Source organism: Enoplosus armatus, chromosome 7 (genome assembly GCF_043641665.1).
Source record: "Enoplosus armatus isolate fEnoArm2 chromosome 7, fEnoArm2.hap1, whole genome shotgun sequence".
NCBI lineage: Eukaryota > Metazoa > Chordata > Actinopteri > Centrarchiformes > Enoplosidae > Enoplosus > Enoplosus armatus.
In genome coordinates this window covers 13533369-13560400 of record NC_092186.1, presented here as the reverse complement: position 1 = coordinate 13560400, position 27032 = coordinate 13533369, and the positions used below count along the sequence as shown (strand labels likewise).

Below are 27032 nucleotides of genomic sequence, written 5' to 3'. Positions count from 1 at the left end.
GAGCTTTACAGGTGTTGGGAAGCATATTTGTTTTACTTTTGAGTGAGACGGGCTAGCTGTTTCCACCTGCTTCCAGTTTATATGCTAAACAAGAAAGCATATTTCACATGCTGAACTATTCCTTTAATGAGTGAACAAGAATTGTAGAAGACACAAATAAACTACGGACCTACAGATAGACAGCTCCTCATCTAAGAGGATGTTTGTAAGAGGACATCCCACATTACCAAACCCTCATTTATGTCTTGATGTTGCCCAGAATGACAATTTGGCTTGTTTGACGATTCATGCCACAAAAACCTTTTTGATAATGATGGAGACGTTCCAGATGAGGTCAGGAGCTCTGGACAGTAATCTAATGTGAACACTCTAGTCCTCGGCATGGGAGTCGATGTGGCCCTTTTATAATCTTGCTAAGGTGGTGATCTTGAAAACTCCCCCGGCAGCACAGACAAAACAGCCACCTCAGTAGGCCTCAGATAGACAAATAGAATAAACTGTAAACAAAGTCTTGTTATTTGTCTCATATTTTCCAACATTGAATAATCACCATTGCTCTAGTGATTACTTTGATATTTTTCTGTGAATAAAAGCTCAAAAGACGAAGCCTAATTTGCAACAAAGCAGCACAAATATCCTCAGAGGTACAAGCTCTGCGAAGACAGCTCTCTCAGCCAGAGAGAGAGACACTTGAAGCTCACTTTGTTTCACTTTGTCTCTTGCACGCCTCTCCTTGGTCATAAAGCTCTCCATTTACCCAACTCCGTCCCAGAGTCCATTCCAATTTCTACCTCTTTGAACGTGACAAGTGATAAGGATGGATTATTGTGAGTGCCGAGAATTCCTCAGGATAATCCTTCACAGACAAAACACTCTGACATCTCGGCTTGTTTTTTTTTTTCTTTTACTACACTCAAAGTGCTATAGGTTGTCGTGGCACGGCTGTTTGACTTTCTAAATGTGTTTTAATCAAGGCTTTATGGAGACAGGATTTGAGTATCTTTGGTTCAGAGGCAGCAGTTTCTCTGCTCCCTGTCTGAAGTCCTGGCCCCCTCCTCTGTTCTGTCTCTGATTGCTGTAAAAATGTCTGTGTGATTACACAAGCTCTGATTGGGATGCTGTGCCTCAGTAAAAGTGTCAGTCTCTGCAGAACAATGCAGCAAAACTATTTACTTGGCTTTAAACAAGTGTTATCACTGGCCATTCCTGTTACTTGTACTCTCCCCAAGAGGAAACAATCAAGTTGTTATTGTGTGTGTGTGTGTGTGTGTGTGTGTGTGTGAGAGAGAGAGAGAGAGAGAGAGAGAGAGAGATGGTGAGTGAGAAAAGCAAAGCCTCGTCCCCAATTCACTCTAATTCTAACTCAGTTTTAAATACGTAGTGTTTAAAGTGACTAAATTACAGAGGGAGTCTAACAAACTAAAGCATTACATCATTTGGGAAAGCATATTTATTCACTAATGGCTGTTGAATAATTTGTTAGTAAAAAATGTAAAGCATGTTAATTCCTTGTATATAACTTCCAGAACAGATTAGTCCTTAGTGTATACTCTGTAGCATTAGTATATATTGCTGAATTTGTTGGTAACTGCTGCAGTTGGTTCTGATGTCATGCCTGGGCAGAAAGACAGAGAGGGATTGTGTGGCATATGTGAACAAGAAATACTTTCGTATTGTATAATTGTATTTTTATGGGCTGTCTCTATATTCCTGTTTGCTGAATTCGGCATTCTTCTCTGCTAAAATATAAATGTGAACTGTGTTAAGCTCCGTAACAACATTTGCGGAATGAGATTTTTACCGCTGTGAGATTATTAAATAAATGTTGCTGTAGTAATGAGAAAGCCTCCCCCTACACGTCGCTCTCTGTTGGGGATAAACCAAGCTAAGGAGAGGGAGCAGGTCTAGTCACTTGGGCAAAGCTCAGCAAAATATGGTAATCGAATACAATGTTTGTCATAATTGGTTGTCATAACTGTGACAAATTATTGCAATTGTAAGAATATATTTTTGTCAAGTTTTAGTTTCCATACGTATATTCAAAATTAGACTGCAGCGATTTCCTATTCACAGGTACTAAAGACTAGAAACTAAAAAGGATTACTGCGTTTTTTGTAGTTTTGTAGTTTCTGCTTTATTTAAGAGTAATTACAGATTGAAAAATGAATTGTGTTATAACTTATTTTGAGGACATAGTGGTTTAAAAAACAGCTGAAGTCCTACAGTAAATCTCTAGCTAATCCTTAAAGTCAAGATTATAAATGCATAGTGTACTGTAGTTGAACTTCAGTTGAAGGGCGTTTTCACATTTTAGCTGTATTGTGAGATTTTTCTCTGAACTGAGTTTATTTTCCGTGAGAATTTTATACATCTGAGGAAGTAAGCAAGCTGCTGTCGAAAGCGGCCTCTGATCCATTTCAAGAAGTTGGTGTGGGGCTCACTTCTAGTGAACTATAGTGTGGTATAGTATAGTCTGGTGGAGTTTTCCCCAAATGTGATAGTTCAATAATGTGATTTGTCAAAGGTGTAACATTAACCTTGTGGTGCCAATGCGTGCACCAATTACGCAGTGCAAAACGTATGTGTAGTAAAAGCCTGCATTATCATTAGTCTTATCAACCAAGTAAAAAGGTGCTGCTGCCTTCCAATCTAGCACTGCAAAAGTTTGCCTCTTAGAAGACCTCCCTGTTTCCCTCTGAGGAGTTCCCAGTAGCTCTCAAAGGTCCTTTTTCTTTAATTCAATTTCAGATATGCTCCTTCCCCTGAGAAGCCCTCTGAACCTCCCCTCAAAATGTTTTGAGAGGACGAAGAGGAAAGTGTGTAAGGAATCAAAGTTGCCTTAGATGCTGCCCAACACACTCTGTGTCTCAGGTCTGCTGTCCAGCTAACAGACCTGGTACACAGCCTCACTACCCCACTGTCACCGGATCATCCACTCTCCGTGTGTCTCTCTCACGCTCTTTCTCGTCTTCTCTTTCTCTTAGTTCGGAGCAGGTGGTTATTAGGTCTGAGCGCACTCCCACCCCTCTCTCAAGCCCATTTCCCCCTCCTTCAGTGTTTGTGCTAAGTGGGGACCTTGCACCCTCCCACCAGTCCATCCGCTTCACTGCGGTCCCTCCAGGCTCCTTTTGAAGGTGCTTTCATTTAATCATTTCTTTAAAAAAGATTTTTTTTTCAGGGCAGTACGAGGTCACAGATCACATCAGAGCTGCTTTCCGACTCAGTGACCATTTAATCAAGCCGAGGTCCATTTCGCCGCCGCTCTTTTCAGACCACCTTTTCTTCCTAGGGCTCAGGGGTGAAGCCCGTGGCCTCGGCCCTCCGAATCCCATTCCTACCAAAGCTTTAGAGGTGGACTGGGTGACTTACACCAATTCCCTGGGATTTAGAGCTTGACTGAGTGTCCCGTATAGCCTCGTTGCCTCACCTGAAATACTTGCTTGAAATGCTTGCCCCTGACCTGAGCAGATACAGTCCTACACCAAATGTTTTGTCTGACTTCAGTATTTTGAAGTACTCAGTTTCTAAGTTGATTGATATATATTGATATCTTTGTCGGCAGAGCCCAGTCAAGGTCTTTCAATTGACCAATCCCAAACTCTGCCGCCCTAAGAACTGCAAAACTAAGCTAAATGAAAGACCAAGCGCTCTATCACCACAAAAAGGAGAAGACCTTTCTCAGTAAAGACTGAGGTTGGCTTTGTCAAAGTTTTAATAGAATGATTTATAATCAAGCTGAAATTACTGGCCAATAACAATTTATCTTTTCACAGATATATTCATATCTCTGTCTATGTCGTCAAAATTTACAGTACTTAATGAACAGACATATTGTTACGTTTGAGGCTATTTAAAACACTGTCACCATCGTTTGTCCTACAGAGAGCACTAAACAATTTAAAACTGAAATGTCTGACTCAAAACATATCGTATCACTAATAACCAAATACAAGAGATCCCGATCAGCAACTTACACCATAAGTGAAAACACCTGTGCAAGTGTGCAGGGCCTTTAAATATCAAATAATAAGAAGCGTTTGGGCCTTTTCTCTTGTTGTCCTAGTTCTCACCCAGCAGTGATTGGACTGTATGTCTCTTACAACATACATGCAGCAGACTATTTGGCAACAATTACTAACAGCTTTATTCTGGTGTTACTGATTATCTATTTAGCACCACAAAGTGAGCTCATGAGCGGAGTTGTCACTTAAAGATTTTAGTCTGGAAAACAGCCCCAGAGAATCGAGCGAGTTCAGCTGCTAGAAGTCAGACCATCAAGCAAACTATTTAGATGATGACTTGACAGTCCTTGTTTTGCAAACGAATGGCCTATTTCCTGTCTTTGATTATTCAGAACTCAATTTTGATGGATAATTCAGAAGAAATCTGACTTTTCCAGAACAGCTGACATGTTTTTTTCAAATTAGAAACCAGAATCAAAAGTGGCAGCTCAATGAGTAGTGCATTTGTCAGATCAGCTGTAGGAAAGGTTTATGTTGGTGCCTCAGTGAAGGAGGCAACAAAAATGTTCCTTGTGGAACTGTGTTGTTTATCAATTAGGAAATGTCATTATCATTCAACCATTGTCATTTGTATCGTTGAAATTGTGCTTTTAATCTTTGTTATCTTTGTTTTGTTTTTTTTATCTCAAATCTATAGTCTTTTCTGTTACCATAATATAATTAGAAAATTGTGTGTTTTTTAATACAATAGGGCTTTTTAACAGAAGACATTTTGACATGACACAATATTAAAAGGTTACAGGTGTAAATAATAAAATGAATGATTTAATTAATGAATGAGTTGAATTCGATTTAGCTGCTTCAGTTTCAGGGTCCTGGTATTGTGCATGCTGGCTCACTGCCACTCTGTCATGGCTTATTGGGACACTTGAGTAGTACAGAATCATTGCTAATGTTATTAGTAACACTTGTGCTTTTCTGAATATGACAAGTCAAAATGTCTAAAGTAAAAAAAAAAAAGAAATACATTAACATTTCATACAAATTTTAAGTGTGGACTTTACATCCCTTTCATCATCAGGGTTCAGGATCAGGATGATCAGGATGCTCAGATCTCGTATTCACAATATCATGTCATATGATAGTATATGATTGCAGACATATGCTTTGACGTTCACCTCTGAAGAGCTTCTGAGTTTACTTTAATAATAAATTACTCATTTTTGGATATTTAAAATAAGTACTGTAGCTGGTAAGATGTTTTGCTAAACAGGAATTGTTTTTGGAATCAAGTTATTCTATCAAATAACTAATTTGTGAATTCAGAAATTAAAGATTTGTTTAGCAATTTCAAATAAGGGTAAATGCCTATTGAATTATGTGTTTAAAGCACTGTGAAATAGTACATATGCTCATAGTATTATCATTCTTACTATGTCATGGAACAAGAGTGTTCACGAATGTACGTTAAATTCAATTAACTTTGTTTGCTTCCCTAGTTTCATAAACCTCAGCAAGACACATTTGTGTGCTGAGTGTTTTAAAAGACGTCTTTGCGACAATGGTACTCCATCATATCAGTGTAGCACTAGCCTGTATCAGAGATTACGATGTTCACTGTTTTGTGATTGTGATACAAAAGAAAAATATCAACAGAAAATAGGTAGGCGATTAGGTCTATAACATAGGCCTGTGTAGGAAGCTCCCTCAAGCAGCCTAAAATACACCTATAAAATATTCACTTTGTCTTGCACAACACTAATAGACCTACAGTGGAGAGTATAAGTCACCATGAGTGAGTATGAAGTGTCATGTCCTTACTTGCAGAGTTTCCTTATAGTTTAAAGTAACACATACCTGTACTTTATCTAAGTGATAGATTTCCACTTCCTCAGGTCATTATGTAATTGAAAATGCATTCTTGTATTTGTAATATTTTGCAGATCAGACATTTTTGATAACCTATCTTTGTGGTTGAGGATCACAAAGCACATAAACTGGCATACTTTGGAAACACATTTCTCAAAGTGTTTTCCTAGCATCAGATTTACGGTGAAAATTGTTGGAGAAATGGTCCTTCTGCTGGTTTAGGACTACTCCATTAACAGAAGACGTGAAGCAACGCATTAGTCAGTCTTTGTCTTTGAGTTTGGCTTGGTGTGTCAGGGCCCCAAGCCTCAAGTTCCTCTGACAGATCTGCTGTCAAACTTGTCACTTCCTGTTACTTTCTGTAATTTCTGTCACCTGGTGTGAACTGAATTTAGCTAAACTAAACTGAACTCAACTCAACTGATGTAAACTAAACTGACCGTTGACTTTGTTGTGGAGTCGTTGCTCAGTTTTGTAAGGACATTTCCACCCTACTTAGCTCTTATTTAAGAAACCAAGCTGATGCGACTGATTCAATTGCACACAGCAAGATAATTTTTTTTGGCTTGTCTCGAGACGGCAAGGCTGACACATCAAACAAACTTTGTTGAATTGTTCTTCACATCTCAAGTCTGCTTTTGCTGCAATTGGTTTGGGGCAGCTTTCTCTGTGAGAAAGTCCTGCCAGGGAGCCACCTCCCCCCTCCTATTTATGTCTCCCTCGGTGTGTATCGCTTGTGACCTCTCTGTTCCTACACTAAAGGTTTTATCCTGGTCTGGAAATTCCTCAGCAAATGCATAGTCAGTGGAAGGATCCTGAATTCTGTCAATTAGCTGTATGATGCTCCACCTGTTAACTAGGCTACACCTAATGTTTAAAGTATTTGCTGTGTGCTTTATTATTCGGATCTGTGTTAGTCTATCTGGCATGTGTGCTGGTGGTGCTTTATTGATCTGTTTTGCTGCCAATCGATGATGGGTGTGGTGTTTTCCATGCTTATCAGACTGTAATCAGTCAACTGAAGGAAAACTATCACTTTTTGCAACGCATGATGTTCCAAAGGTTACTCCACACATTAAATCCATCATGCATTCAATAGATACTGGACACATATTTTTTGTCTTTCCCTTTCTTTTCTCCCCTCTCCATGTCCTGGAGTGATGATGCATTTCCTTGTAGAAATAGCCACTGTACTGTTCCCCTGAACCATTAGGAGGCTCAAGCCATTGTTCATCCTGTGACTCTGAGCCATCATCCTGTTACTTCTCCTTTCCTTATCTTCTCCTTGTGCTCGTCTGTGGTGAAGTGAAGCAGCAGATGCAGCAGCGTTGTTCATTTTGATCCGTTTTCATCATTTGCAGACAAAGAAACAATACTAGGAGTCGTTTCCAGTCAGACAGAAAGCGAAGCAGCTAAAATAAAATGCTACTGTTGCGTTTATCGCGTATCTCTTGGAAGGAGGCATGTAAGTGTGTGTGCTTGTGTATGTGTGTGCACCCATGCATGTTGATGAGCTGGAGGTAGAGAAGGTTGCTTTTTTTGCAGCCTCTCAATCACAAAGAGTCAACAAAAAGGTACACACAGAAGAAGGCATGGTAGACCAGAATTTCAGTCATTGGCCATTGGGAAGTTGAAGGCCAGAAAATGTCCCCCAGATTAAGTCTTCTCCAAGGGCTTGAGTTTCACATGGGGGCAGAAAAGAGGTGTGTTGTGTAGACCAAACAGCAAAGCAGTGCTCTTAGATTCACACTATTTCCCTTCTCTATGATTTATGGATTGAAACTGCATCTTATCCAAATCCAACGTCCTCTGTGTTCCCCTGTCATGATGATGGTCATGTCGGCTTTTTGATTTGTGCTCTTCCACTCAACAACAAGTTGTAAAAATGTCTAGGCATAAATGATCTCATAATACTAAAAGGAACAAGGACACGCGGTGTCATTGGTGTGAAGCACCTGAAACCAGGCACAGCCAATATAATCCAGTCGTAGATTTTCAGCACCAGCAGTTTCAGTCATGCAATGCTAGTCCTACAGTTCCATCCAACCTGAGCCACGTATAGGCAACAAAAGTCACGGCAGCAGCACTTTAGACCTGCAAATGTCGCTACGTGCAGTCAATGAGTGTTATAGATTATTTTCTATCATCAGTGTTTTGTGTGTGTGTGTGTGTGTGTTTGTGTTTTATATTTGACATTTTGAATCTGTCAAATGGAATTATTTTGTTAACTGGAGCAGTTCACTTGTTTGACGTGTACATGTGTGAAAATGTTTAATGTTTAATTCAAAGGAAAAGTTCAACATTTTAAGATAGCTAATAAGAAATATGCTTTAAGATTGATGCCACTCCTACATTTGTATGGTAAAATGTAGCTGGATAGAGCAGCCACTTAGCTTAGCATAAAGACAAGAAACAGGGGGAAACAGCTAGCCTTACTCTGTCCAAAGGTAACAAAACCCATCTACCAGCACCTATAAAGCTCAATAATTAACACTTTTTATCTTGTTTGTTTAATCCATACAAAAAAAACAAAGTAAAAACAACAATTCAACGTTCTATGGTTGGTTTATTTTCTGGCACCAGTAACTTCATGAAGTGTCCACTGGTTGCCTGACCGCTGCTCTCATCTGAATTGTATTTCTGTTTGAGTATTTAATACACTGAAAGATAGTGTAAAGATAGCTAACAGTTATTATTTGTTGTCAGGTATGGGAAATTTAAGTTCCAGGCTCTTCCAGTTACAAACAGGCCATCACATGTCCTAATAGCTCTAAGTTGCCATTCAACAAGAAAAGGATGCAGGCCTTACCGGAACCCCAGTGAACTTGACTTAACTTCCAGCTGTCCCTCAGCTGTCCCTCCACTCCTTCCTGCTCAGGGCCGCTCCGGTCTTCTTCTCATGTTAACAGCCGTACTCTGAGCTTGGAGTCAGTTTCAGTTCATTTAGGTTAACAAATTGATGCAGACACAAACTAACCTTAAATACTTCAGGGATGAGAGTTTGTGAGTAAGTTACTATCCAGTTCCACGAGTCATATCTACTTTGATTGGATGTAGCACTGGCAGCTTGTACACTATACCCGTGTCTGTCTTCTAAAATATCAGAGGAAAGAGAGGAAGAGAGAGGAAGACTTTGTTGTGGAATGCAGAAAGTGATTGATATTCTACTGGGGCATCTGCCATTCACAACATTCATACTGAATTTAGTTTCTGAGCACTCTGTGCTTATCCAGCAGGGCTGTAGGGTTAGCGCCCTCGTAGACCCACCTCCACACTCTCAACACTGACCCGTGACATCACTTCCTGCTGACAAAGCACAACTGTCAGAGATGAGCCTCAGTGTCCTTCAACCTCCATCCTCTCCCAGTCATGTAGCTGCTGTAAAAACAGACACAAACACACACACAGTCTTCATCGCCTTTTGACCTCATGTTTTGTTCTCTGTTTTCAGCAAGCCTTCAAATTAGTCTGAATGTGTTATATCAGAGTGTGTCAGAGTGAAGGCCTGTGGCAGCAGTGCAGAGAGAAGAGACTGAGAATATGGGCTGCCAGTAGTACTGGACTCTCATTAACCTCCCTACCTCCTCTCCCTTCCCCAAGTCTCCTTCATCAGCTCATCCAGGCCTGAAGTGACACATGGGCCTCTAGAGTGTCAGTAGCGATAAAGATGCCGCCACTTCAGCATTTTAATTGGAACTTCTGCTGTTGATGTGTGAACAGCTGTAGGACGGAGAAGGGCAGATCTATCATCCCTGCCCTCCACAGACCGCCTGAGGTCAAATGGCAGCAGTTACTGTGGCAGGAAAACCCCCAAAGCTCCTGTTTATTTATGATTTTATTGCTCCACCCTCTCTCTGCACCGTCTTACTCTCACATCTGCACATTCACATCTGCTTGTGAAATGATGGAGGAAGAGAGAGAGCATCTGGAGGTCTATGAGGCTGGGCTGGGCTGGGCGAGTGAAATGACCTGCTAGGACGTATTTATAGACTCAATGCAGGGTTCACACACTCACACTAGTCAATACAGATGCACACACATACACAGGCACACACTCACACAGACTTCTGTGAATCCTCCTCTCTCTCCCTGCAGACACAGATCCATTATTAATTTCAAAATGACTCATTTTTTGCCCTGTGGCTCCTGGCAGTAGTGTGGCGCCTGACCGGGGGGGTGCTTTTTCTAATTAATGCAGATTGTGCAAGAAAACAAAAATAACATATTTACTCTGATGCCTGATATTACAGGAGTGCAGGCGTGAAACAGCGCTGGTGGCAAAATCTAGACCTATTACAACCCTGCACACTGAGGACTATGTCTTGTTTTGAGTGGACACATCAGCTAAGCTGTCCTTGCTCTTTTACAACTTATCCTTTCTATTTGTGTAGTGGTGTTTCTTCATGTTTTATCAAGTTTTACAATAGAAGTAAATCCAAATACACAAGTATGCTTAATGTTCTCAGGCTGTAAAGCTCCGTACTCAGCCTTTTTCTGTATCTGATGCCAATCTGGCCTTGTCACTCAGCATGAGTATAGACCTGATATGTACAAAGCTAACAAGGCCCATATAAGCAAAAGCTAAGCATCACACCATGTTGTCTAAGCACAGGGAAGAGAACAAGAATTCTCCTCAAGCTGTCCTCCTGAGATGTGATCTGATTTTAATGAGCCCACCAAATGTCAATGAAAGCATTGCACGTGTTTACCTCTTACACTGTATAAACTATGTAGTGTGCTGACAGTTAAGACCAGAGATCATTATGGAGTCAAGATCACATACATGCATGCATGCATGCACACTCATACAGACAGACAGACAGACAGAGATACACACACACACACACACACACACACTCACACTCGCAGGTATCATTACTATACGCAGCCCAAGATCGAGGTGGGGCCACATCTTCTAATTCAAATATTTGATAAGGTGAGACACAGTGCTACTTTGCATGATATTAGATGGCAATCTAAATAGCATTTACATGTCATTTATGTCTATTACCTTCTTTTTGAAGAGTGGTGTCAGCACTGTGTGCATATTAAAGCTCATACTGATTCCACTAGCCAGCATGGTTCCTTCCCGAATTTGCAAATGAATGCAAATATATGTTTCCTCCCCCGACAGTTTTTGAAAGGTAGTGGTTACAGGAAATGGTTATGAAATTTGAAGACACAAAATTTGATAATTCATGGATATGCTGTCTTAGTTGATATGAGTCTTTGGTCAAGGAAATGTCACTGGACTAGATGTCTTTTCTCCGACCTTGGTCTGGTGCCACGATGTTTGTGGTATAATTCAATCTGCTTGAAAGTATATGAACACGATATTTATGGCACCAATGTTGTGCGGCAGATTGGTTTTGCTTTTTGTTGGAGAACATCATTTTGACAGCCAGAGCCTTGTAAGCAGGTGACAGACTTGTTAAGCATACTCTAAATAATCTGTGTGAGACTTCTCGTGCTGTCTCCTCATCGCAGCGAAGGGAGTTTTTCAATACAACTTTATTTAGGGGCCCAGCCCTGGAAAATACCGTCAATTAGTGCAAGCAAGAATAATAATGAAACTGTTTAATTGCATTAACATAATGCCTTTGAACGATCATTACCAAAAATTGTCGCGATAATAAAGCAATTACTATTTTGAGACAGCAATTAGCCCAGCACCTTTCTTCGATGCTATAATTACCACCAGCAAGAGGTACATGGATGGATGTTCATGTGTTGCAAGCCTGTGAAGGAGCTGGAAGCAATGGAGAAGATGAAGATGGGCAAGATAGGCTGTCAAAGACCAGGCGTATCACTCTGAGGACGCTATTCCCCTCTGACACATCCACAATAACCCTCAAGAGGAGCAATCGCTTCCCTCTGTCCGCACACGGATTTTAATGTTGTTTTGCACACATCTCTCCATTATGAGAGCTTTTTTTGGTAACAGAGGAGATGTTGAAATAGAGGGAGTGAGATGGAAGGAGCGAGGCGGGCGTGGATGGAGGAAGGGAGGGAAGAATGAGAAAGAGAGATTGGTTTTCATGCCTGGTAGTCAGCGAGCCTGTAAATCTCCCAGGAGCGTAGTGGAAGACAGCAGAAGGTTGATAGTCATCCATCACTCCTGACAACCCCACTGCTCTGGAAGGGCCTGACAGCACAGCCCTGACTGAGAGAGAGGGGTGGGGGGCAGAGAGGGAGGGGGAAAAAACAAGAAGAAAGATAAATAGAAAGAGATGCTGCCTGCAGAATGAGCAAATTAACTCTTCCATGTTTAAAGCAGAAGGCGAAGTGGAAAAAGAAGGTGAGAAGACAAATGTGTGGAGGGAGAGGGAAGGAGGCAAGTACAGCAGTTGGCTGTTACTGCTGCTCTGTTCATTCCTCACTGAGTGCCTGTGGCAGCGGCGGTGCTGCTGCTGAGGGAGTGGAGGTGGACTGGCTGGAACTAGCTCTGTCCTCATCACAGCAGAGTAGAGAAAGAACATGTGGCTTTTAATCTAAAGAAGTGAAAACTTATTTTCTTCAGGTCCTCTTTTTCTGCTATAGATATTAGAAAGAGCATACTATTTCCTTTCTTCTTTTTATGCTTCATCTGTATGTGCACCGAATCACATGGGTAAATTCTTGAGAATTACCTTGAATATCGTTGTTGTACGGTATGGTGTAGCCATGGCAGGCCGTGATCATATGCGTTTCCATGTCAGTTTCAGATCTGCATCATGTTGATATGACAAGTGAATAATAATTGTTTGTACAATCCTGTCTAGAAATTACTCCTCATCTACTACTAATTAGCAGTAGCAAATACATTTTGAAAGAAACATGATGCCGAGTTTTTTTATCAACATATTGGAGAAATACATTTGCAAAAGGTCCACATATTTCATGTGTTTTCCTTGCAAAATCTGTTCTTGCAATACAATCTCCACTCTAAGTAAATAAAGCATGATTTAACGTTTTTATGGTTATGTTTAGGCACTCACAGCAGGCCAGAATTAAATTTCCCTTGAAAATGTAATTGCCAAAACAAAGTATATGAATGTATTTCTATAAGACTGTGTTGGTCTGTAACAACTGAAAGCAGATGTAGTTCAGTATTATTTCACTTGTATGTAGTCAGCACTTTGTTTTCTGCACTGTTTTGTCCAGTTTGTCTGGTGTTGCAAAGCTGCTTCTCCATCACCACAGCCAGGCACTACAGTACAAGCACAGTATGCAAATGTGAACAATTATTTGGGCACAGCGGTGCAATTGACTCTGACGTCCAGGTTGTCAATGTACAAATGATTAGGTAGCAGCTTCTCATTTTTAGCAAGCGCTGACTCTCGCTTTCACTGGTTAAAATAACAATCCTCAACGTTGGCAGGGTGTGTTAGTGGCTAATTATTGTTTGACAAATTCCGTGAGTATTGTAACTTAATGACAGGCCAAAAAAATAAACTTACCGGTAGTGGGGTTTGCATGCTCTCTGCAAGCAGGTGTCTATACACGTTAAAGATAATTTGTTCGGTGGCGAACCTCCACCCTGTTACACCACTGTTCAACCATGAATGGACTGATGTTTCTGTAGTTCCCACAACGGAATGATACGTCTTCTCTCTAGCTTACCACATCATGTCATTTTCTGGAGTAGTACTCTCCCATTTAAACTTTTATTCATGTCATATAGATCATTTAAACTTATCAACTTAATAGTTTTGATTCAGGACCTTCAGTATTTGGATCAAGTCGCTTGTGAAAAATAAGGTGTATCAGTTTTAGTTGGCTCCAGCTGTTATTTCAATGTGTCAGGTAAATCTTTAATCAACATTTAGGTGAATATAAGTATCAAATCGGCCAAATCTAAATATTATTATTATAATATTAAAGGAGTTTGATCAGGATCCTGACTAACCATTCCTTTTTATTATAGTTTTTCTAACTGACACAGTAAAGAAGCGAATAAGAGTAGAACACATACTGTGCTATTTTGTGTGAAACTTAACAATACTACTAATAACATACCACATATTTGCGTGTCCATGACTGTAAAGGACAGTGTGGGCAGGGTGGTAATAAAAGGGGAGCTGCATGTTCAGGGAGCTGCCCAAACACCCTGACAATGAAACAGACATACTAGAGTCCCTATACATCTGACAATATGTGGCTAACTGACCAAAAAGGACACACACTGCAGATAGTCATTGTCAAATCACAACATGAATGTGTGATCTTATTATAGTGCCACCATGTTTCTATAGCATGTGCAGAATGTGGCTTGGTAATTAAATGAAGGTAATAAAAGACTTCAGCAGAGGTGAACTAATGTTTATCTCCTGGCTTTCACAGCTAGTTTATTGTGTGACCTGTAAAATACTCATCCGTAATATAAAAGGTTAATGTTTTACAATGTCGGTGTTTGTTTGTGTGTGTGTGTGGTTGCGTGCATGTGCGGGTGTGTGTGTCTGTGACCTCCATCAGTGTCTGGAGGGTATTGGCCATTGCTGTCACTCAGTGCAAGAGAAGCCCTAATTAAAGAAGTTCCAGTTGTACATCGCCTTACAATGGAAGGGAGAGATTGCCTTTCAACTCTGTGCCCAATGCAGAAACTTCCTCCTCCTCTGGTTGAATAAAAGAGTCTGATACAAAAAGCCATGAATGCCGAAACCAAACAAAAGCCCTTTAAAAGACTGTCACCGTGCTATCTGATATCTCCTGGAACAGCACTGCTTTGAATAAATCTTTTTCAGTGAAGGAGGGAGAAGGAAATTAAAAGCTGACATTTAAAAGGCTGCTGCTGGGACTCATGGCCCCCAGGATCAATAGCTAGGTATCTCACTACTTCCCCCGCATATTAGCTCACTTTTCCACGGGGCATCTCAGACTAAGTACAAACAAACCAAAACTACTGTAGGAATATTACTGTGTTGTTTTGTCAGTTTACCTTCAAGTGTGTGTGAGTCTGGGCGAGTAGCAGAGAGGGGGGCAGGGTATAGTGTCTGTGTGTTTGTGTACCTGTAATGTGTTTAAAGGGTCCCATCTTCCTCTTCCTTGTGTCAGCACCTTGACTTGACATTGGTCATTGGGGACCTAAACTGTCAGCAACAACATCACACTGAAGGAAAAAAGAGAAGGTGGGAAGGTAAACGAGAGCAGGAATAGTAAAATGTGTGTGTGTGTGTGTGTGTGTGTGTGTGTGAAGTGTGTGTGTCTGGGGGGTTCTTGTGTTAGTGACATTGCTGACATTTAGTTGTACTGGATGACATTGTCAACATGCGACTTTGTGAACAGTCTGTCAGGTTATGTATAGCGGACTTAACTCAAGGTCATGTATGTGCTCCTGAAGGAGTCATACCTGTACCCCTATCTCCTTGACTTGCAAACACACACACACACACACTCACACTCACACTCACACTCACACGTGTCCCACCCTGCACATACGAGACCGTGACCTCTGTCCTCTCCCATAGGGGCTCAGACTGTCCCTCAGTGTCCCCCTGTCATACTGTTATCCCCACCTATTGCTGGTTTGTGACCTTCCTCACTGTCACCAGGCTTTACTGGAGCTTAGCCACAGTTGAGCTGCACTGCTTGAGCAGGCCTTCACCATAATGCCACCCTGGGGAGTTGCCCAGAAAAGGCTTCCTGCTTTTCAGTGAGTGCTAAAATAAACAACATCTTATGTAAATTAGACAGGCTATTTCGACAATTATAACCCATATAATTTGACTTTTGTTCTGTACAGCTCACTTGCAACGCAGCATTGAAAGTGCACCCCGGTTGACACAGTAGTCCCTGGGCCATGAATGCCTGAAAGGACAACTACAGTTTATTACAACTTTATATTTTTGTACCTCCCGTCATTGGTTCTATTGGTTATAATAACACTGTACTCAATAATGTAGTTGCTGAGATGACAGAATCACTGAAATAGCTCATAAACACAACAAACGCAAGCAGTTGGACAATCATACGAGTTGCTAACAAGAGTAGTAAAGTAAGCACGTCCATAATGTTGCAAGTAATTGCACAGGAAATCATAAGTGCGCATAATCGCGGTAAATATAATTCAATAATTAAGTTGAATCAGGGAGTCGATCTGTAAGCTGTAATGTTTGTTTACAGTAGACAGTTTGGTTATAACTTACCATTTGCCTCCTTTTTTCTTTGTCAAATAATTTACAATCTGTCTGCCAGTCTGACCACTCACGTTTGTTGCCCCGTTAGGTCTACTTGATGTTGCCATGTTCCAAGATTTCAGCTATTATTTAGTACAATATTATCATAACCAATTGAACCAATGACCTAAGCTATTAAAATAAAACCCAAATTGTAATAAATCATAGTTTCCCAACTAGTGAGTTGCCATGGCTACCCCACAAGCCCAGATACCACAAAGGTATTAACCTAAGTGACAGCTGCCTACGAGGATCGGTATCTGCCTGTGACATATCAGTTTTAAATGGCAGCTGCCAGGAAGTGGTATCCGTCAGTGGAACACAGTGTCATGCTGTTCATGTAACTTGCATAATGTTATGTCAATACAGTTGAACAGCTGTGGCATACACCAATACTTACTGGCATAATTTGCCACTGAAACATGTTGCTGCTATTAGGACGGCTCAAACCACATTATTCATATGCTTTTGGTATCCTGTTTATCGCTTTTAATCCTTAATCATAACTCACCCTTACTTACTGAAAATACTTAACTGTATTCTTATCCAATTTCTCAATTAACTGTACAAAATAATTAGCAGAATAGTTGATTATCAATATAACTGATAGTTGCAGTCCTACTTCAGGTGTTTATTATTAGACAAACAGATTAGTTCAGCATGTTTGCAGACATCTCATTACTTTAACAACATTGCCCTGGTAAGGAGCTGCACAATTAGTCATCACTTCACCACTATATGATTTCACATTAATCTATGCAGTGTAAATTGCAAATCTGTTTCTCACAGTTTTATGTATAATGTAAATATGAGGAAATGCCCATCGCATACTATATGAGAACCAGTGATCGATGACCAGTTTAGTGCAACAATTTTTCTGATGATCTGAAAGATGATGCATAATACATTATCTTATGTGATATACTTTATATTTAATATTAGAAGAAAAATTAGAAGAGTAGCATTTTAGCTTTTAGTTTTGCTCATTGAAACTCTGCCATCATATATAAATCAAACTGCAATGTGTGTCAAATTGCTATTGTGACTAATTGATTGATTATTTTCATTATGGATTAACCTGTTGATTGTTTTTTCCATTAATCGATTGATCGTTTGGTTTGAAAAATGTAAATTCTGAAAATACTGAGAAATGGCTTCACAATTACCTAGAGCCCAAAGGGAAATGTTTTTGCAAGAAAAATGACTTTTGCAGTAACAAAGTTCTTGATAAAAAGCAGCAGCTCCGAGGAGTGCCAGCCATGACGATTATCAAAATATTTGCCTATTAATTTTCTGTAAGTTGACTACTTGATTCATCGACTTAATCGTTTCACCTGTACTTATAATGTTGGTTAGTTGAATTTATATATTTCATAAGCTCTTTGTTAGTTTTGTATGCAAAATTAATTTGTAAAGTAACTAGTAAGTAAAGCTGTCAAATAATTGTAGTGAAATAAAAAGTACAGTAGTTCCCTCTGAAATGTAGTGGAGTAGAAGTAGAAAGTGTCATGAAAAGAAAAAGAATCAAGTTAAGTACAAGTACCTCAAATTTGGACTTAAGTACAGTACTTGAGGAAATGTACTGTTACATTCCACCACTGCTGCACATGTGCGCTTGTGTTGGACTCTGGGTGTGTGTGTGTGTTGTGCTCCTGGCGGTGTCAGGTAGTCCCCAGTACTGTGGGTAGTTGGCACGCTGTGCGTCAGTGATCAGACTGATCAAAGACAACAAGAGAGGAACAGGCAGAGCTGCCAGCAGCTATCAGCCTGCATGTCTCTGATGGCTATGGACAGGGCTCACAGATCTGCTCTGCTCGCTTGTGTTGTGCTGTGAGGAAATCACAGTGCAGCCAAGGTGATTCAGTGAACCACAGTTTGGTGATGAGTCCAGGCAACCTCACCTAATACCCGATGGGGCAATTTGCCTCGGCTACATTGTTGTCATTTTCACCACTGGGCAATATTTCAAGTGCAGTGTTGTGGGACTAATAATCTTTCTGTGATGAACTGATTTTAAAGTAAAAAAAAATCTCATTTGTTCTCCGGTCTGAGCCCGGGGTCAGCAACAAGAAAGAGTCCCTGGAGCAGTTTTAGTTTCTGTATCGTGCACATAGACCCATCAGCACAGTGGACTCTTGCCAAAACTATGATAGGACAATCTCCCTAAGCTGTAGGCCACCTGCAGCAACCTCATATACACACTTTTACATTATGATGTGCACTTACATCTTCATATTTTTGTAGATTGTGTGAAATTTAGCGTAATAATGTAATGGTTTTTATACAGCACCAATACTGTAACAACACATGTTAAAATAACAGCATTTCAGCAGGAGTCAGATATTCAAAAGTCATATACATGTGATCATATTAAAGGTTTGTTTACATAAATATGTTAGTAAACCGGTCAAAGCAGATGACCGCCCACCTAGAGTCTGGTTCTGCTTGAGGTTTCTGCCTCTTAAAAGGATGTTTTTTCTTGCCACTGTCACCAAGTGCTTGCTCATGGTGGGAACTGTTGGGTCTCTGTAATAATATTATAAAGACTACAGTCTAGACCTGCTCTATATGTAGTGTCATGAGATTACTTTTGTTTTGATTTGGAGCTATGAAACAGGCATATAGTTTCCATTTTCATTGAAGAAACACATAATGCTTATTCTTAAATCTATAATAAAGTCAAACTCTTCAGTTCCACTTGAATATACTTGCAATTTATCTGGTCAAGAAATCTGGCATTTAAGTGCATCAATGATTTTAGTTAACAAACCCACAAGTGTTTAATTATTTCACAACCTTCACATTCTGAAGACATTATTATTTTTCAGATCATTTATAATAAAGTCTGCTCAACCATCACCATCAAAAGGACAAAGTGCTCATTCCCTCTGTAGAGGTCTTGGACTACACATTTAGAATGGTTTCTTTAATAATTTATCCAGAGTTCTTCCAGGAAGCAACGCTATCTGGCCACTCGCTGGATCGATGGAGATCAAAAGGCAGTGTTTGGTCCTAAATGCAATCCTATCCTGAAGCGGCACCAGCAAGGCTATTTTAGTGCCAAGCCCTGTGGCTGGCTGGCTGGCTGGCTGGCTGGCTAGTCTGTTTAAAAGTTAACAAAGAGGTTGGGGTTAGAAATATGTCATTTAGACTGTCACTTGAAACATGCACAGCTCACACTCACAGCACACATCCATGGCACCCTGTGCTTAGTATAATATGTTTCAAAAGGAAAAAACAGCTACTTTTAAGCAAAGTTTTATTGGTAGATGTGGATTTTTTTGGCTATGCCAGGAAGTATTTCTTGAGTCATTGGTTTTGATCAACTACCTCATTAAGTCCCTGCAGATACATTACAGTTATTTGCTGCTGTGAGAGAGCGAAAATCTTACTTATTGCACCATTAAGGTTCATTTGAGTTTTGCATCTTGTGTGATTCTGTCAGCGAAAGGAGTTTCAACCGTTGTAATGTGCACAAACTGCCCTCATGCACATTCCTGCTTATGACAACATCTAATTTGGCGTTATCATTTTCACAAATGTAATAGTTTTATTTAGTCTTGGATGGAATATTTAAAGACGTCCATTGTCATCTGTGTAGTTTGTGTGTGTGTGTGTGTGTGTGTGTGTGTGTGTTGTGACACCGCAGAGACACCTGTTTCCAGTCTGTAATTCAGCAGTGATGGGAACGGCGGAGGGCTTTGACACGCTCCGTCGACATGACAGCTCAGACAGCATGGATGTTAATCTCTTCTAACTGCTCCCAGCCTAATTAAATCTTCCAGGGCAGCACACATGTGCAGACACATGCACACACACACACACAAACACACACACACACACACACACACACACACACACACACACACGTTCTAAATCGGTCCTGGTTGTGCGTAAGTTTTAACGATCTGCAGAAGTGGCCCCACAGCAGTTTGTTTGATTCTAAGTCTATGAAATTATGTGTGTGTGTGTGAGAGAGAGAGAGAGAGAGAGAGAGAGAGAGAGAGAATCAAGTTTATTGGTCAAGTATGCTCGCAAACACAAATAATTTGACTCCTGTTGTCAGTAGTTCACAATGCTTGCACATGCAGTGCTAATTGAGAAACACATGCAGAACAGCAACAGCATTGTTTCTTGATTTAGCGTCAAATGTGAACAAAGATTGCTTCAATTTCTGTGATGTGTACATGTCTGTTAGCTCACATGATTGTGTAAACTGAGAGCTCCCTGTATGCACAGTAGGTCACCTGCATGCATCACATTCTTCAAATTAGATACTACAGATGGAAAGCTCCGTGTTGCTCTACTCAACAGGTATTTAATCTACTGAAAGGGAAGGACCTTATACGTTCTCCAAACAGCTCTGGACATTTTACATTATAATTACTATTTCAAAAACACAGTTAAAATTGTATTTTGGAGTGCATTTAATCTGGACTAGATGAAAAAAATGTAAATCAAAGAGGCAAAACTCAAAATACATGAAAGCTTCTGTCAACCAAAGCCAAAAAATGGATCTTTGTGCTTGCATTTGTGATAAGATGTGGTCTTAGCAGATGGAAACGAAAGCACAATTTCATGCAGAAATGAATACCAAAATTGCATTGGTCCTCTTTGATTCGAGTAAACACAACTTCAGCCGCGTCACTCCAACCTACATGGTACAGTTGGGTTCGTTTGGAGCCATGAAAATAAAGAAGAGACGCGAGAGCAAAGAAGAATCCCGCTGACACAAATGGCATATGCGTAGAATTTAGGCTGTGACTGCATAGTGCTTAGAAGCAGAGAATGTTAAAATAGATGTAAGAACAATTGCAATACTGTAGCTGTAGAAAACAATAGGTGTCAATTTTCAGGATGAGAAGCACCTGCAGGAAAAGGAAAAAGGAATAACACTCTTGTATCATGAAAGTGGTATACAGATCTTCCTATGCTGGTGTGTGCTTGTTTGTAAATTGTCAAGGGTTTTTACTACCTTGCTTTGAAGCTTCTCAAAGTTCCTCTTGTCGTGTAAGTTAACTTTGTGACTTTGTGATCCAATGTTTAGTAACAGGACGAAAAGATTCTCTTTTAATCTGTTTTGCTTCAATGAAATCAGAGAGCTACGGGGGGGGGGGTCTGAGACTTCTACTTGTGCCTGCCTCCCTACCTACCAGCCCACCTGTCAGTGTCCTCTACATCTGTCCTCTTCTCTACATCTGTCCTCTTAGCCAGTAGAGCCCAGTATATTTTCCTCAGTAACTTTCTGTCTCCCACCGATATTTACCAGTGTTGAGTAATTATCTTCTGTCTCTTTGTGTCTGTCCCTGCTGTATGTCTCTATCTGGCTACAGTACCTTTTTCTTTGCTAGACTGTCTCCCACCCTTTATATTGTGTATCATTCTGCGATTCAGGCTTCTTTTTCTTCCCTGTGCCTCTGTCATCTGTCCAGTCTCAGCTCCCTCTGAGTTAAACAGGCCGAACAAATAGATTACAAACAGTGGGTAGAGTGAAGCTAAGGAGGAAGACAATCTGAATTTGCTGTGGATAAAGAATGAGGAAGGCGGCTGTGCAGTCAAAGGAAGCCAGTGGAGTCAGAGTAAGGCTGTATTTGCCTGAGGGGAAAAGGCTGAAAAGTAGCTCTCGCAACAGATGTGCGGGGCAGTAAAGTGTAATTGAAATGCCAGCAGCAATGGTCTTATCTCCCTGCTACAGGAGCCTGCTGCCAGTCTCAACATCAGTTAGATGTCATTTTACCTAAGTCTGAATCAGCTTGCCACAATCCGCAATCCCCATTCCTCTGATGCTAGGCAGGAGAAAAAGGGAGAAATGGATGAGGGTGAGGGAAAGGAGAAAGAAAAGGAGGGTTGGGAGTCTGTAATAGGATTTCAGTAGCACCCAGTTAACTTCCACCACCTGGACTTATTTGGTAATTTGATATGCCCCATCAATAGGATTAATTTACCTCACCGCAGTATTACCATCGCCATTCATTTGACTTTTTAAAAAATATATTTATTCATTTCTCTCTCCACATTTCCCCAATCCTCCTGATTCTAATCATGCGTACTGGAGGTGGGAGGAAGGAGGGGCTGATCCACAATATTTTACCTAAGAAAGAAAGTCCTTGGTCCAGAGGAGGTGGAAAGCCAGACACCGTGGCTGTCCTCTAAGCTCCAGGCAAAGCTTAATGTTTGGGGCCAGGCAGCATCCCTCTGGGGAGAACTGTAATGTCCTCCCAGATTAGAGGCTGGCACTCCTCTGAGCTTCTGCCTTTTATCGGGAACTTTGTTACTGCAACATGGGATCATCTGCGGAACATTAAAGCTGCCTTATCTCCTCACTGTAATGTTAATGTGCCATGATTTTGTGTGTTGTTGGTGTTATCCATGGTGGTAGTGGCAACTTTTACCGCTCTCCGAGTTTCTTCTGTAGTTCGGGGGGGTTTATATTTTACAGCCACTCCAAAGTCACATGAGAAGGAGATGATATAAGTATAAGTAGTGAGTCAATTAACAGCTTTTTAATTATATATACACAGCATAAGGCTTTCTGTGTTATACCACAACTTATTACACTAATTACAATGACCAATATTAAAGGTGCCTTCCACGTAAAACATTTGTAATGCATCGTTTTGCATCGTTTACAGACACATGATAGTGTGAGACCGGTGCAGGTTACTCATGTTCTTGTGTGCTGTACAATGCAAGCAAGGCCCACTCATTAAAAACATTACTTGATAATGCTTCTATTGTTCAAAAAACTCCACTGGGTTTTAATTTTGGGTGACTTTAATGTGGATTCAATGTTTTTCAATGTCTTTCAGAGAGTCATTTTCAATGTGGTCAACTTCTCCAAGACCAAGAGCCTGTATAGAGATGGCATGTCCCCTGCAGTCAAGTCTACCAGTAGGCCAAAATGGTAAGTGTGGTAACATTAGCCCTAATTCTACAAGCATTATTTAAAGGGTTAATGCTCTGTACTTTACTTCGCATGCTATATAGTCCACATGGTGGTCACTAGAATGCTAACAGAGTATTTGAAGTCTTTCCACAACTTTGAGAAACTTTTCTTCTCTGCCCAGCAGTAGAAAGTCCCATTCCCTAACACACACACACACACACACCCTAAAGACTGATACTTTAGATTTCCAGAGTGGATGCGTCTGGGCGCATTAGCATGTGATCCATTGGTTGCCAGTATGACGGCTGTCTGATGTAATAACGCTTGACTGATGGATGCAGAGATGTGTGAGTGTGAGTGTGTGTGTGTGTGTGTGTGTGTGTGTGTGTGTGTGTGTGTGTGTGTGTGTGTGTGTGTGTGTGAATTAATAGGTGTGGCAGGAGGGAATGGGGCTGGTGCAGTGGGGTTGGGCGCGGCGTCTGCCATGCAGGCTGGTGTATCCAGTGGGGCGAGGAGGGAGAACAGGGTAGCGTGATGAAGTGTTGCCGTCCAAGAGGAGCCCTGACATCTGTCATCACTTGATGGAGGGCATCCGCAGAAAAGCCAGGCATCTGCCACCCTGAGCTGTCTGCGTCTGCTAGCCTAGCACCCGCACCGACCATACCGTAGCACCGCGGTCGCAGGCTAATGGGAAGAGACAATGGGCACGACACCGTAGACAGGAAAGATGAACTGCTGTCGATGATACAGCACAGTGTAACATGATGCAGCTCAGCTCGGCTGCCTCGCTCTTTCTGTTTTGACTCCATGTGGTGGGGTTGCAACTTTGCAATCAGAGTTTCTCTGTTGTGCTCTGTTGTGTGTTGGGCTTTTTCACGGCTCCAGCCACTAGTATTGTCTCATCCTGCCAACCATTTACTTACAGTGAAGCTGGCAAGTGCTTGCTTTAAAATTGCTGTTATTTCTCAGGTGACTGTAGTTAACCTGTCAGTTAAGCTACTGTGTAGACAGCCCTACAAAGCAAAGTTATATCCCTGTTTCTTTACATGTGATAAACGTTTCATGCACTGGTAATTTAGCAGACATTTTGTGCCCGGTAATTATTGTCCCACATGATGAAAAATGCCACAAACTGAATGGTTTGACTCCTCATTTGGCCTAATCTTGAATGTCTGAGGTGTTAATCTGAGCAGCAGCCTTATTGGGTCATTTAGGTCCCAAAGCTGTTCTTAATACACTAATCATACAACCCTGGCCCTGTTTATGTTTCAATAAGCTCTCATAAATAGGTATTTAAGTGACAGACACAGCAGGAGGTAACGTTGCTGAGGCCAGACTCCAATTACCTCCCCAGGCTAATACTATTTTAACCGCTCCTCTCAGCACTGTGCCATCTAAGAGGCATCATGTCTCATGCACTTGTAGAGCCATTTTCAACTGTCTGGGGCTTCCAAGACCGCAGCTGACATTGTTTGTGTCCCCACAAAGTGGTCAAGATGCTTTTAACACAACCTCCTCTATTTGACTTTCCATGAGCACAACAAAGCACAGACAGCTCCTAAAGTAGCAATCTTCTTTTTGACAGTTACAGATATGGAATAAATAAAAAGGCAGAGCGTGGAGAGCTTCGCCTGTCTGATCCAAACTCACACAGGACAGGATAAAGAAGGTACAGAGAGAGGGAGAGATAGATAGAAAGAGAGAGAGAGGGAGGGAGAGGGAGAGTTGCCGAGGAACAGACAGAAAGAGGAGGTGGAGGAAGAAAAACACAAAGTACAAGAAAGAGAGATTACTGAGACAGGTAGACAGGGAGGAGAGAACGAAAGAGAGTGAGCGGGAAAAGATTGCTCCCCCCACTCCCCACCACCCTCCACCTCACGTCTGTATTTATCAAAAGAATCGTCAGTATTAGCCCAGGAGTTGAAGCCTTTATCTCCCAGTGCAGGTGCCTTATGTCCTGGGGCCCCGGCATCGTTTGGTGCTGGAGGCTGCAGGGCTTGGCTGGCCTCGGCTAAGCCGGGCGTCTCAGTGAGAGACAACTGGCAGATTACAGTCCTGCAGGACGTTCACCGCTACAGGTGGAAGGATCTATCCTCTATCCCTTCCTCCATCCCTCTTTCTCTCCATCCCTCACTCTGTGACTCCTCCAGCCGGGAGACATCAGAGCTGACAGAGGCCCAGATTTACTGTATCATCTGGAATTTAAACACAGCTACAGCTTACATGTTTGATAAATAATGAATGATGGATAAACTGATTATCTATGAAAAATGAATTGTCTAGAAATTAATTATCTGTCTATATTGCTTTTGAAATATGTGACAGATTAACAATGGATTTTATTCTGTAAACACATAGACTCTTAAAGAGTTAATCAAACCAGAGCAGAGGGGAAAAAACATGAATACTATCCTGTACTATGTGATGTACAGTATGTGGAGATTCGTGTTTTTTTGTGCATTGTGAACATCATTAAAGGAATAGCAAAATAACAATATATTATTTTATTGACTCCACAATTAACACCCTCATGTAGCTAAATCTGCTGAAGAAGCTGCTGAATAAAAACAAACCTCATATTCATTACTCAGCGTGAATACCAAAAACATTACATCTTTGAAATTAAATTGTCTCTTGTGATTTGTAATTGATTTAAAATTAAAAAATGCCAAGAAAGTGAGAGTCTTTATGAGACACAGCAAAGAGAGTAAACCATATTTTCTTGTACTAGTCTGTTGAAGACAACAACCCCCTTGGTGACTCTAGGTGCCAACCACACTCCCTGTGGCCTGCTAGTTGTTAGACTGCTAGAGCAAAGAATTACCCAGTATCCTCATTTTACGAGATAAGCTAATTAGAAAGTCAGAGAGCGTGGTGTAATGCAGCTGCTGGAGGCTGGAGCGTTGGTGGGATAATGGCCAGGATGGCAGCATGAGACAGTGTCCTGAGTCCAGTGAGGAGTAGTAGGAGAGGGCACAGTATGACAGCAAAAGATATGTTCCAACACTATACATTAGGTCGTCAACTAACAATTATTTTCATTATCAATTAATCTGAAATATCCATCACAATTTCACAGAGCCCAAGGTGAGCTCTCCAGATGTCTTACTTTGACCGACCAACAGTCCAGAACTCAAAGATATTCAGTTTGCAGTTACATTAAATAGAGAAAAGCAGCAAATTGTCATGTTTATGAATCTGAAACTAGCGAATGTTGGGATCTTTTGCTTGAAAAAGGAATGAAATTGTTAATTAATTGCTAAAATATTTGCAGACTAAATTTCTGTTGATCAGTTTATCGACTTATCGCTTCAGCTCTCCTACACGTCTGATTTAAAATACATTTCAACAAACCTTCCTATCTGTGCAACATGAAGACCATAATGCAATTAAGTGACTTTACAGCAACATTGCTATTTATATTTTTGCTTTATGTGTTTCAAACAATTCAAATACAATTTACATGTGATTCTAACATTATTGTTTTCATTTCATTATTTCATTATTGTCCTCTCAATCTAAAAGACATCTTCAGGTCTTTACATAATTTCTAGCTTATTAGATCCGTGATGTATAATATATTGGAAATGTTCTGATGTGTGGTGTCTCTTTTAATTAACTTTCCACTTCTTCGTCAGTCAGTAGGTGTGTGGATAAAAATAGCTACACCTCTAACTGAGCTAACAGATGAACAGTCAGAGTTGGAGGAAATGGTTTGCCAAACATTGCCTCTAAAGTTAGAACCAGCCAACCTTGATCAAGGGTAAATGATTTTTCCTCCTTTTTTCATGATGGGAGGCAACAAAAAATAGCAGTTGTGCTCAGCTCCAGTCAGTCAGTCAGCCAGTCAGCCAGCCAGCCAGTCAGTCAGTCAGTCAGTCAGTCAGGGCAATTTCGCTTTTCTACCAAAATCTTTCCTGTAAGCGTGTGATGCAACAGCATAGTGAAATTCTATTTGGAACTGTCTGCCTCTCCATTGGGCTGCGTGTTAGCAGTAATTGTTCTGTCAATCAGCACAGCTCTGGCCTGCCTGCTTCCCCTGCCACTATATGCCCTGGCAGAGGGCGAGGGGTGAGGAGAGGTGAGGCAGGGTGAGGGAATAAGAAAGGATACCTCCACTTCTCTGTGTGTCTCTCCTTGCTCACCTTTGTCTGTCTTTAC

General features: G+C 41.0%; 1 protein-coding gene across 1 annotated transcript in view; it reads left to right on the top strand.

Moving 5' to 3' along the window:
• Window positions 1–27032, top strand: part of agbl4 (AGBL carboxypeptidase 4) — a 253600-nt gene that overhangs the window by 78058 nt on the left and 148510 nt on the right. The window contains exon 4 of the mRNA XM_070908675.1: window positions 22795–22889. Coding sequence (XP_070764776.1) covers window positions 22795–22889 — 95 coding nt within the window. The remainder of the gene's footprint in view (window positions 1–22794; window positions 22890–27032) is intronic.